General features: G+C 35.6%; 1 protein-coding gene across 2 annotated transcripts; it reads left to right on the forward strand.

The window, feature by feature from the left end:
- The first annotated feature begins 77 nt into the window (after positions 1-77).
- On the forward strand, positions 78-1634 carry LOC125472968. 2 transcript variants are annotated; one of them, XR_007254915.1, is made up of 3 exons: positions 82-348; positions 590-1116; positions 1203-1634. XR_007254915.1 is itself a non-coding variant. In XM_048575150.1 (2 exons), the coding sequence occupies exons 1-2, from the start codon at positions 472-474 to the stop codon at positions 1260-1262; spliced, it is 705 nt and encodes a 234-aa protein (XP_048431107.1). In that variant the 5' UTR covers positions 78-471; the 3' UTR covers positions 1263-1634. The 2 variants fall into 2 exon arrangements, 1 of the variants encoding a protein (XP_048431107.1); XM_048575150.1 differs by having other exon boundaries at positions 78-1116.
- Positions 1635-13185: the final 11551 nt, after the last annotated feature.

Raw genomic sequence — 13185 nt, forward strand, 5'->3', positions numbered from 1 at the left:
TGTGGGAAATAAGAAAAAAAATGGATGCACTTATGCCTAACTCTTTATTACTTAATGAGAGGCCTTGGCCTATAAAAGGAGGTGTAGGCATAACTCAAATACAACAAGGAAGAAAGGAAAATAGCAAGAAGCCATTCGGCATAGAGAAGAATTTTCTCAAATTGTCTTGCTTTGTATTTTTGGTTTTCTCTTCCTATTGTAAGTGTGTGAGCTTGGGTTATTCGGGTCTTTGGGAAATTGAGTGATAAACACTATTGTATGTTCTCATTGATTATAGTGAAATACTCCGTCGTCTCCAAACTGGATGTAGGCATTGCCGAACCAGTATAAATGTTGGTGTTCTTGTTGGTATTGTTCCATTTATCTGTTATCAGTTTCTAGGGTTTATTATTTTTTCACTCACACTTGTTAAAGCTTCCGCACAACAATATATTGTTTATATAAAACTATTAAACTCGATATTCACTTAATATGTTGACTGTAGATATGACCAGCAAAAAGAAAGAAGAGGTTTCCGGATCAGTACGATTAGTTATCATGGATGCTCATTTAATAACTATCAATTTTTTCTTGTCTTATTTCACTAAAGGTCAATCACAACATGTATGGCACAAGGATTCTGATGATCTCTGTTATCTCATCGATCAAATATATGAAGGTCGGACGTTGGACGAGTTGACGACTGTTTGTATAGAAAAGTACAAGTCTTTCCTCCAGAGTTTCACAAATTCTGTTAATATTTGTCATGAAGACGGGAAAATCAGCAACATAAGTTTGGTGAGGTTCTACATGTTCAGTAATTCAACCTTCTGGAGCAGCAAGGAAAAGGTGCAGCTAATTGCAAACGTTTACACACTCCATAAAGACGAGACCTTTGATATGATTAGGGCATTCACAGCTCAATTTGGTAATTGGAAGTATGATGACTGGCAATGTGAAGTGGACAACCATGTCATTTTCAAGGCTGTGAAAAATTATCAACAGAACAAATGCCGACTCCGCCAAGGTAGAAGTCCTCAGAATTCCAACTCCTGTTATACAACTGCAGAAAGTTTGTTATTGTATGTGCACGACTGTACGAAGCACTACTGGGAACATGCAAAGCGGTTACAACAGGTGAGTCTCATCACCCTACAAAATTAATACCTACTTGTCAGCACGCATCTTCTAACCTTTTCTTTCCTTTTCTTTTAAATGAACAGAAAGAACATGGACCAAGTCGAGTACTGGAGAAGTTGACAAAGCTGTTTCCTAAACGCTGATAAAGTTAGACATCCTCGGTTCATGTCAAGGGAGATAGTGAGAGGGGTAATCGCGGCATGAGAAGCAAAGACATTTCAAGGAGTTTGAAAAATTTAATGAACGGCAGTTACTTTTTGAGTAGATTCTAGTTCTTAAGAATTAATGAGAATTTTCAAGAGAAGTTTGATAGCAGGCAGTTGGTTCTTTTTCGGGCTCTGTTTTTGGGTGTGTGTCTGTGCAGCACGTCTTTCTTTTGTGGTAGCCAGAACTCATGTTTTTGGAGGATTATACATTACGCGTGAGCTAGTTGGCCTTTTGTAATAGTGGTACAAACAAAAGTTAATTGCATTTTGCAAGTAGCTAAGTGGACCTATAAACAAAAGTTAATTGCATTTTGTCTTCAAGTTTTATTTGTTTAGCAAGACACCTTTCTACTTCTTTTGAAGTGCTGAATTTCATGAATGTTTTGAACTTTTATGGAACGTTATATTGTGTGGGGAAGGAAAAGACTAACATACAAAGTTATATTAGTTAATTGAACCCTATATATTTGAATGAAAAAGAAAATAAAACATTGTTATTATAAACAAAAAAAACCTTGTTTATGCAACCTTTTTTATTCCTTTCATTGTTTCCTGATAATTTTGGTGGAAAGTATTTAGCTTTTGTCCACGTCAGAATTTTAAGATTAATCAAATTCCAAATTAGATTTTCCTTCTTTACTTAACAAATTCATTTATCTATGGCGTGATTACCAAACGAGGTTAAAGGGGAAGAATGAAATTGCACTCTTCCAAAGCATTTGCTTTCCAACGTTTATTAGCATTTTGGGAATAAAAAAACAGGTGGGGTCCACCCAATATCAGTAATTGTCTAATTGAAAAAAAAAATTGAAGATCTACCATAAAACTAATATATTTTTATATTTAAGATCTTGTATATCTATATAATCTGTAATTAAGTTGAGAGGAACATATATGCATATGATGATGATTGTGCAACGCATTTTCAATATCAAAATCCTAGACTATGGTCAAGCACAAAAAACCAAATATTAAAATTGCAATTCAACTAGTGAATGAAAATTAATCATCAATTTGAATCCATGAATCAAACAATCAAATAACTAAAGTACTCATAGGGCTTCCTCTTAGCCTTAGCTAAGAGCTTAGAACCCCATGAACAAAGAATTCATAGTAATTCTCGTAAGGAAATTTTGCATAAAATAAAACTAGAGAAAAAGAACCAAATTACTGCCGCTTTGCCGCTGCCTTGTACCACACCAGAAGAAGCCTCGTTTCCCTTACTGCTACATTTTTTTCCCCTTTTATAAGTTGCACACCGTGAGACCAAACCGAACCCTGGGCTAAATACTAGTTTTTAGGTTTTATTCCCCCCCCCCCCCCCCCCCAACCCAAAAAAAAACCTAACCCATCTCATGCTAAATGTGTGGGCTAAAAGCTAAAAGCCAAATTCCTCCCAGGATCTAGCCCATAAAATGGTGTGGGCACCACCAGCGGGACCCCACCCACATGGGCATGTTTCCCAGGATTTATTGAATCCAACGGCTGAGATCCAATATAATCAAATCTAACGATAAAAAAAAAAATCTAAAGGCTCAAATTTAAATCCAACGGTTAAAATAATTTAACTCAAAATTCACCCAAATTTATTGATTTTTCAATATTTAAATAATTTTAAGTTAAAATGTTCATAAAATTAAATTATGATATTGTACTTAATTTTTTTTAAATTACTTTAAAAGAAAAAATTAACCTAGATTTATTTTTTAATAATCTAAGGAAAGCAAAAACACCTTCAAATGCTAAACTCCCAACTGAAATAGGAAAGCAAAAACACCTTCAAACACGTCAAAGCTATTTTCTTTACCGATCTTAGACTTTTCGAATACATCCTTATTTGAAATAGATTAAATTTATGATAGTGGTTGTGGAAGAATTAAATCAATGTCTGCAATTGCCCATCGTGTATCATCCCGATTGTGCAACTGTAGTTACTGATGACCGCAGCAGAAAAGCTCATAGATATTGAATGCTCTTCAGTCAGCTCTATTTCCACCTTATGCGGAACTCTCGGATACTTTTGTGATGTTACTTTTCGATCATCAAGAAACCTTGTTAGCAAATTTTCAAGCTCGACGTTTTACCTTAGGCTTATGACGACAACATAATTGTTTAGTCTTTAGGCATAATTCTTTATTTTGAAATTGTTCGATTCTTTGATATTTTAGTCTGCATCAGTTTTGTTCATACCCTCAGATTCATCTCCTGGTACTAAAGGTATTTTAGTTGCTTTTGAGTTATTCATTTGTCCCCATATCATTTTTTATGTTGACAAACTGTGCAGGATGATCACTTAGACGTCGGAACTTTCAGTTTAGACCATCAGTCCTTGAATCAACCAATCAGCATTCTATCAAGCAAATCATCACCATTGGTGATTTATTACTTTTAGAACTATCGTTGTAATAAATTGTTGTGAATTTTAGGTCAAGAAAAAACATCTAAGTTTCCGTTCGTTAATCTTCCTTAAACTATCGTTCAAGTTGATTTATCTTCCAACCTTTTCGTTGCTAGCACATGGTTAAGTTAAATATTTTCACATGTTTAGACATCGAAATTGTATATTTAATTCTGATATCTTGTACTATAGATTTCACGGACTTGTTTTGACCCTCAATTTCTTGAGTGTTCTTTTAGCCTGCTCGATATGGTTTCTCGCTCAATCAGTGAGGAATTCACAATCAATCGACTTGGTAGATGTGTGCGCCAGTTTTTTTATTGATCCTAGTAGGAATCATTAGAATATAATCTTCTTACGAGTTTATCAAATTTACCAAGAAAAATTTTCCAAGCAACAGTTCAGTATGGATTTGGTGAAGGAATGAATGTAGGTTTTGAGCTTGGCGATTGTGGCATTAATTTTCAAGTGTGGCTCGAAATTGCAACTATTATTTGAAGAATTTTGTCAGAGATATGGTTTCTCTGATCAGAGCTTTTAGATCTTATACCCTACAATTTGGAGAGCAACTCTAGTGATTAGTCATGAAGGAAGCTTCTTGCAATATGTGTTCGTCTCCACGTATATTTCCACTGCTTCACTCCAAGGTCTTCTTGTTGTGGGAATGTAGACGTCTAAACACTTCTAACAGTTGGTTTGGTGCGCTCTAGGGTAGTATAGTATCGCGATCGAGGCATGAATAGGACGATCTAGGCATATTCGTATATGAGGAGCAAGACGATATTTTGGCATCCTTGGGAACTTCTCACTAGCTTATTAAGACAATGATGAGTTATCGGCATTATAAGCTGCAAACTGAAATATCAATGGCTTAATTGTTAGGTTCACTAAGCAAGTGGGTAAGATGGCCCATCTACAGCAACACTTACTAGTTAGCTATAGTTCAGACTTATTCTCGAAGTTTGTGACATGACGAATGTTTGATGAGACCCATTTTCATTTTGAGTTTTGATTTTTTGTACAAATATTTTCTTACTACATTATTTTATTTGGACGGGTATTTTTGCCATTACAAGTTTTGGGTGAGTTATTTTCACTCTTGGGTTTAAATTCAATACAAGTATTTGAATCGTACGTTTTAATATATATGTATCTATTCTTGATATTTTATTATATGTATATATTTTCCTTATGTTATTACATAATAATTGGTGTTTTCAACTTTACTGGTTTATATGGGAATTGTACTACCATATTATCGAGGAAGGAAGAAGGGATGAGCTTGGAGGCATGAAAGAGGAATAATAGCAATCCAATCACGACCGAAGGACATTTTCTTTTATGCAGCCGCTCTAACTCGATTTCTCCCTTGTGTATGTATTTATATAAATATTTTCTCCCTATTTCCAAGTATTTTACATTTAGCAAGTTATTTTAAACTTCGGGGACAAAATTTTATTAAGGGGGGTAGATTGTAATAGCCTATTCCTAAAAATTATGATTTTTATAATTTTAATAAGTGAAGTTACGAAAATGCCCTTCAAGGTAAAGTGTTGACTTTTGTTGACTACCATGTCATGCTACGTAAAGTTCATTTTCTTGGCATATTCTTGTAGTACTCATCACTACGGACGCGTGGGCATAAACAGGACGTGATTTGGAGTTATAACGGAAGAGCTATTGACGTTTAAAGTTAGGGATATTTTGGTAATTTTATTTAACTTGGAAGGCTCCAGATTTCTGGAGTAAAGATTTGTGAGGCCACGTGTGTGGCTGGGATGGAAGGAAAGAAAGAAATTGACGGCTGGGATAAGAAGGAGAGAAGAGAAAGGAGGAAAGGAGGGAGGAAGGTGACCAATCAGAAATAGGAGCAAGGAGGGGAAAAGAGAGAAGAAAACAGGGGAGACACGGGTTGGCCCGTGTAACCCGTCGGGCACCATCCACACCGCCACCTTCCCGACATTTTTCCGTCGGTTTTCCAGTGATCAAACCCTCACCACCACTTAAAAACTAATCTTTATCTTCCCCTCTTCCATTTCCAACTAAATTTTATTGGGTTTGAGCTTGAATTCAAGTAGAACGAAACTCGTGGGTTCCGTGGGTGCCATGGCGAAATCCGATGATCATGAAGTTAACCCAGCAAATTACCACCACTACTAGGCTCCCCTCAACCCCAGGAACAAAGCCCAAGAATGTTTGAGGCGTTGGGGTGAATTTGGAGGTTCAATCGAACATACCCAAGTTTAGGGTTCCGTACGGTTCGAGCTAAATTGGGGTTTTTTCCCAGTCAAATTGGCCTTAGTCACAGGTATGAAAGTTACTCCACTCATTGAGATCTTCATTCATGTAAAATTTGAGAATTTTTAGAAATAGTTGAATTTTCCAGCGAGTCATGGCAGCCGATCGCCACCGGTGACGGCGCGTGTCCAGTGGATCGCCGATGGTATTTTATGTTAAATCGATACATTGATCTTAAATTTGATATTCATGTGATGTGATTTGATATTTGCTTTAGGCGACTGTCATTCGAGATATCTCGATATTTATGCTAGGGAGTTGTAGCGCGGACTTTAGGTGAGTGGGCTTTTGGTTTTCTATACACACACACACACACACACACACACACACGTATATATGCTTTACATTTTCCCAGCAACTGTTTTGAAACGAGCATATTCTTTTAAATGTCATGTCATACTTGCGTTACATTTTAGTATATGCATTAGTGTAGTCATGCATAATGTTGCATGATGCTACAGAGCCCAGGTAAGTTACAGGTGAGTACATTATGATGTTAGTGGTTGTGATGTATATGGTTATGCCTAGATGCATTTGGTACTCATTATCTTGCACCCTGGTGTTAGTGCTCCACCTGAGGTCAAGGCCTAGGCTTCACGTGATCGTTCACCTTCCACACCACACGCTTATCTTGGATCCAAGGCAGGTGCCAGCCTGTCGTACGGACCACATTAGGTGGTTCTGACTCGTAGGTGACTTGCGATACTTCGCACAGCCTTCACGTGATCATAGCACTTGAGCATATTTAGTTACACATAACCTATCGTACTGACCACATTATCTGGTTCCGACTCGTGTGCAGGAATTGTTTATGAGCTATAGATTTAGCCGTACAAGTCACGTTAGGTGACTTCAGCTGATATATCTTTTTATATTGATTTGCATCACCTAGCTTACATATTTATTACTAAGATACTTGACATGGCATTCACTTTGGTTTTCATTGCTCTTAAGCCTGATTTTTATATATGTATGTATTATTATTTTCTGGGAAATTATACAGGTTTTACGGTGAGGGGTTATTATTTTTGGAAAGAGAAATGGTTCTAAAAAGCTTTGGTTTTGCCCACTCATATTTTCTGTTTTTTGCCCCTCCAGGTTTTAGCTACTAAAAGTTCATATTGATGAGGATTCTTGGAGAATCTCAGTATGGGTGGCTATCTCTGAGGGTATGATCCTTACCCACACTACTGTACTTTACTTATGCTCTAACGTCGCATGTGAAATGGGTTCATTCCCGCTCACAGCGCACTCTAGTCTTTAGGCACTTTTAGGTTCAAATTTATTCACATTTTTCACATTACTATACTTTATGGCTTCGTCGCCTGGGGATGTTACAATCCACCTCCCTTAGGGGCCTAACGTCCTCGTCGGCACACTTCCGGCCAGGGGAATAGATCCTGTAAGCCTTATATGTATATTCTCATCTCTACTTAGCACGAGACATTTTGGGAACTCATTGGCTTCGGGTTCCGTAGAAACTCCGAAGTTAAACGAGTTCGCGCGAGAGCATCCCCAGGATGGGTGATTCACTGGGAAGTTCTCATGTGAGTTCCTAGAAACAAAATCGTGAGAGCGTGGTCGAGGTCAAAAGCGAACAATATCGTGCTACGGTGGAGTCGAGCCCGGGATCTGGTTGGGCCCAGGCGGGATGTGACACAATCAAACAAGAAAAATAGCTTCAAAAACTCTAACTTTAAGTTTCACTAAATATATAGCATTATTATATAATAAAACAAAATTTGGTTTTTTTTTTTATGGTGTTATTAGCACTCCAAATATCTAATTGTGTACTCCCAACTTTTATATTTAGAAAGAAAAAAAAATTACAATTATAAGAAGTGCACAACAAGATTTTAAAGTACTAATAAAAACATTTTTTAATATATATATAGCATTATTACATATAAATATTAGATGGCAAAAATTCTTAGGAGCCTCCCAAAGCCACCACCGCTCGAACTAAATAGTGTAGGCGATGACTGTACAAATTTGGAAATGTTCATTCTTCCTCACTTTTTTTTTTTTACTGAAATTCTCCATGATAAATATGCCCAAGAATCTGTTGAAAATTCGAGCATGCAACGAATGAATAAAATGTAATTACGAATAATACTTCATCAATTGAAATGATAGACGACATACAAATTTACCGAAACGACGACATAATCAGTAAGACTACATTGCGACTAAATTATATAAAATAAATGAATACAAGCACTTTTATATAAACAAAACTAAAGCACTCTTAAGAGACATAAATCCAAAAATACCCCAACTGAAATAAAACAATATTTCGACCAAAAAAAAAAAAACATTAACTAAATGAAACAAAGTAATTAATAAATTCCAGCAGAATCAGTGTCGGCATGTAAAACAGTGGAGAGCGCTTGTCACTGAATATTTAAATATTCTATATAAGAATGTATGCATTCAGCCAACAAAACAATATATCTTGTCCACTTTGTTGTGTATATATATGCCTATTGCTTTGTCTCAATTTTTGTAGTCACACACACATGTTGCAAATTTTGGTGGCTTTCAAATCCACAAAGAGGTGAAGGAAATTTTCTGTTAACAGGTAACATTATCGATCGACATGATCCACCTTTGTCAGAATAATTGTTTTTCTTCCCTTAATTTGTTTTCAATTATGTTCGAGAAATTAACTTGTAAAAGATAATTATTGTAACAGAAGAAAGATCATGTCATGTGGGATGTTGTCAGCTTGAAATGAAATAAAGAAATATGTTCAAACTATTGTTGGCCCCCCAAGTTCATTTGATTAATTTGGGTCGATACACATGGGGATTGAGCTATTGAGGGACCTCATTACTCATAACTCATGCATGCACGTGTGGAAGAACGTAAATCTTTCTTTCACTCGTCCAAATATATCAAACTATGAGTAATTGTGTATATATAAAAGAGGATCTATAAGTGATGGTTCCTCGGCAATTTTGTTTTCACGATTATATGGCATTGAATCCCACGTTAAAAAAAGAAAAGATGAAATAACATCCTCGGCTTGGGTAACTTCATTGTTGTTTCCTATTTAGGATTAATTGTAATTGTCGATCACACATTAGTAGTTTCGGCCACCGGCCTCGAATATCTGTGCCCAATTCACTTGCTTAATAATACATACATGTGAAATAGGTAACAGAGGAAGGAAGGAAGCCTTGATGTCACACTATCACTATCCACGCATTCAATTTAAACTATTTGCAAGTAAGTTTGTTAAGTTAAAGCTCTTCAAGCTCCACGTATATATCAATCAAGCGATCATGTCTTTTCCATTTATTACAAGAAACCATGGATTCTATGACGAATGGGTATCGTCACATATACACTAAAAGTTGTCACATATAATTATGTGATGAATTTCCAGTATTACAAAATGCGTCACCTATACAGCCTCATGTATAGTTTTTGTGATGAATTTTTTGTTCGTCACCTACTAGTTCTATATGTGACCCTATTTTCCTCACATATTCCTCGCTCAAATTTCATACTTAAAACAATATGTGACGCTTTGAACATCACTTAATCTGAAAATGCGTGATGACATGCTTTCGTCACATCCTGTATTGCTTTTTCGCATTTAATTATTTTCATAATTTTGCTTGAAAATGAATCTATGATTAAAACTTTAATTTCAGTGAATCAAGCAAATGAATAATATGGACTACATCATAATGACAATTTATATACCAATAGAAGTAATTTTTACATTGGTAACATGTTTAATAAACTAAACATGCACAAAGGGAACAAATATCGTTTCGAAATAATAAACTAATGAAGAAAAAAAATCCTAAAAAATCTAAACGCGGCTAGACTACGAAGACTTGTTTTTTACTGGTTGTTGGAGCCTGCAAGTAGCATAGCCGACACAAATTTCTCATAAACCTACGGAGATACAAGAGAAAAAAAATTGAGCATTATCATCCAACAAATAGCAAACAAAGATATGCCAAAATTTAATTAAAACTGAAATCGAACAAACTATTCCTAAAACAATAAGACCATAATCCTCAATTTCCAAATAATGACTAGGTAATAAAGCAAAGCAACCAAACTCATCAAGAAACTCAAAGACTAATTTCAACTAAAACTGAAACCAAGAATTCATTAAAGCGAACAGCATACATCATCCAACTAATTCTTCATAGGTGCAAATAATAGAGAAAGAAGTCAGCCAACTACCTATTGACCTGTCACTGAAAATCAGTACCAAAAAAAAAAAGAAGAAGAAGAAATTCATTCAAGCTCATTGTAACTTTGGCAACACAAGTTCCTCACTAACTTGCATACAAAAGAAAAAGAAATATCAAATATCAAACCACCAGTGAAAAATAGCATAAAAGCTCCATTCTTTATGTATGAACACTCAGTTTAATTATATGATTAGATTGCATAATTCTAGTCCATTAGAGCATATTTATTTATGAACACTCAGTTTAATTATATGATTAGATTGCATAATTCTAGTCCATTAGAGCATATCAATTTCGTGCCACATAAAGTAAGGTAAATAACGTACAAGCATACCTTCCCTTGTGCGCAATGCAGAAGCTTTTAGAACTAAACCCAAAGGAGCCTTATACCACTCCTAAAAAACAAGGAGACCAAAATTTTCAATTCCCAAATGATGACCAGGTAATATAGCAAAGTAACCAAACTGAGAAACAAACTCAAATGATGACTAGGTAACAGAAAGAAACTAAAATGATGACTAGGTAATACTAATCAGAAAAGGGATAACCAACCAAATATCAAACAGTAACTGAAAACTAATACCAAATATGGATTAATCAAACATCCAAAATGCCCCAAATGCAGAAGCGCCAGAAATAGAACAACAAGAGTCGTTCTGTAATTGCAACAATCTAAAGACCATAGCGAAATCCAAATTTTAAACTTAAATAAAATGATAGCTTAAGCAGTGTATAAGTTAAATCTCACAAGGAAACATAATGTAGCAAGAAAAAAGAAGAAACAAGTTTCTTTGCTAAAGTTATTGATTAATGTTCCTTCCTTCAGTTATTTTGTTTGTAAATTTGTGAATGTAAACCTGCAAGTTCCAAAAACAAATAGAAAAAGCTAGGAATATATATATATATCGACACACACATACATAAATCTAAAAACTGAAAACCAAAATTTACCCAATTAGAGTCCTTGAAAGATGGATGAAGAGGTCGAGGGTTGCTGGCGTGCTCAATTTGGAGGCAATTACCTGCAAATCCAAAACCCTAAGTTAAAAAGAATGACAAAAATTGAATTCGTTAACCATTTGGCCACATAGTAGCCTCGTAGGCGTGGAGAAATTTGGCATGGATTTATGTAGTTGGTGGAAAGGGTTTCTAGGGTTTTTGGGTTTTCGGTGGTGGAGCAAGAAACTGGAAGAAGGTTGAGAAGTGACAGGGTGTGGATTTGGCTTGTTGGTTGAATTGGTCTCTAGGGTTCTTGGTTACGGAGTGTGATAGGTATGAAAGTGTCCCATAATTATGACTTTTGGTAGCAAACTGGGATGAAAAATCTTCATGTGCCAAATGTTGAAAGTAAAAAAACTTCAAAATAGTAAACTAAGATTAATCCTATATTATAATACATAATATACTAAATTCTGTTTTTGGCGCACTAAAGAATTTATTTGGATTTTTTTTCGTGGGGACCTATTGTATTTTTAGCTTTTCCGTTAAGGGATAAGGATTCTTTTGGGACCATGGGCTTTTCGATGGCTTTCTTTGAGGACAAAAAAAAAAATGAAAAATGATGCTCACCTCTCATTTAACGTGACAACTATATTTGGAACCATCTATGGTGTTTTAAGTTTTGTCAATTGTTTAAGAGAGGGTTTGAGCGCTTGGCTTAGAAGATCCCGGTAATGTCGCGGTAGAGAGAGAAGAAGATTAAGAGATGCATCGGTGGCTTGGGTCACGGCGATGAGAGACGGGAGAAGTCTGAGAGACAGAAAGGGAAAGTGAATGAGAACAATTTAGAATTTAGATGGGCTTTCTCAAATTTATTTGTTTAAATCTTTACTATGTTTCTTTTTTCTTTTTCTTTTTTATTTACTCTTGGAAGTGTGATGACTCACTTCGTCACCAAGAATACACATATGTGACCCTTTTGAAATTCCTCACATATCATACTTTGTTAGGGCACCATTGTTCCCCACCATATATTTTAGTAAGGACTTAAAAAAAATCATCTTAAAAGATATAAAATAATTTTAAATGACGCTTATGATTTTCGTCACTCCATTCTAGAATATGTGACGTATTTATCATCACCTAAGTGTTCTCAAATTTCATTCCTAAAAAACTAGTCATGTGTAACGCTCTGAACAATTCGTCACATAAAAAAAATACATGTGACGAATTTTTGGGCGCCACATAAAATTTGGTCACCTATTCCATGTTTTCTTGTAGTGATTTTATTGCATTCAATCACATCTTGAAATTAACAAATAGTTTATCTTTCTTATTTGGTACCCTTTTTTTTTTTTATATATTTAGAATGGAAGTTAATCGTGGATTTGACTTGATTTAATCCTACTCATTTCTCTACTTACTTTTATTGCTTGAGCTAATTCAAAACCTCAACCCATCCTGATATTTGTGGCTCTGCCCATGCCTCCTTGACACAACGAAAATAACAAAACAAGTACCCACTTGGAAGCGAAAAACTTACCTATCATGGAGTGTATAGTCGTTCTTCCTTTCTCACACATCACGTGATGTATTCTCATGTATGAGAAAGAAACGAGTGTAATACACCCTGAAATACGAAAGTACCACTCCCGTGGAATGCACTGCAAGTGAAAACAAGGTCAGAAGCTTCATGGAAATAGTAATTTAAATAACTAAATGTACACATTACATTACCATGCCAGATAGAACAAACCATTATTTCTATGGGACCAGTTTCCCTGCCTAATGTCTCAAACCCAACTCTTTCACCAGAAAAGAAAAAAAAAACGGGAAGAGGCGTTGTCCTCTTATCCTTCACACGTTTCATTGGCTCTGGAAAGATCATCAATCAACCCCCACATTAATCACCACAATCCATGGCAGTTTCTCCGCCTCAAAAACCAATCGACCCAGTGATTCCCTTATCATAGAACAAACCATTTATTTCTATGGGACCGGTTTC

This window comes from the organism of the source record quoted next, unplaced genomic scaffold, assembly GCF_019419815.1.
Source record: "Pyrus x bretschneideri cultivar Hongxiangsu unplaced genomic scaffold, Pyrus_bretschneideri_v1 Contig78, whole genome shotgun sequence".
Taxonomy (NCBI): Eukaryota; Viridiplantae; Streptophyta; class Magnoliopsida; order Rosales; family Rosaceae; genus Pyrus; species Pyrus x bretschneideri.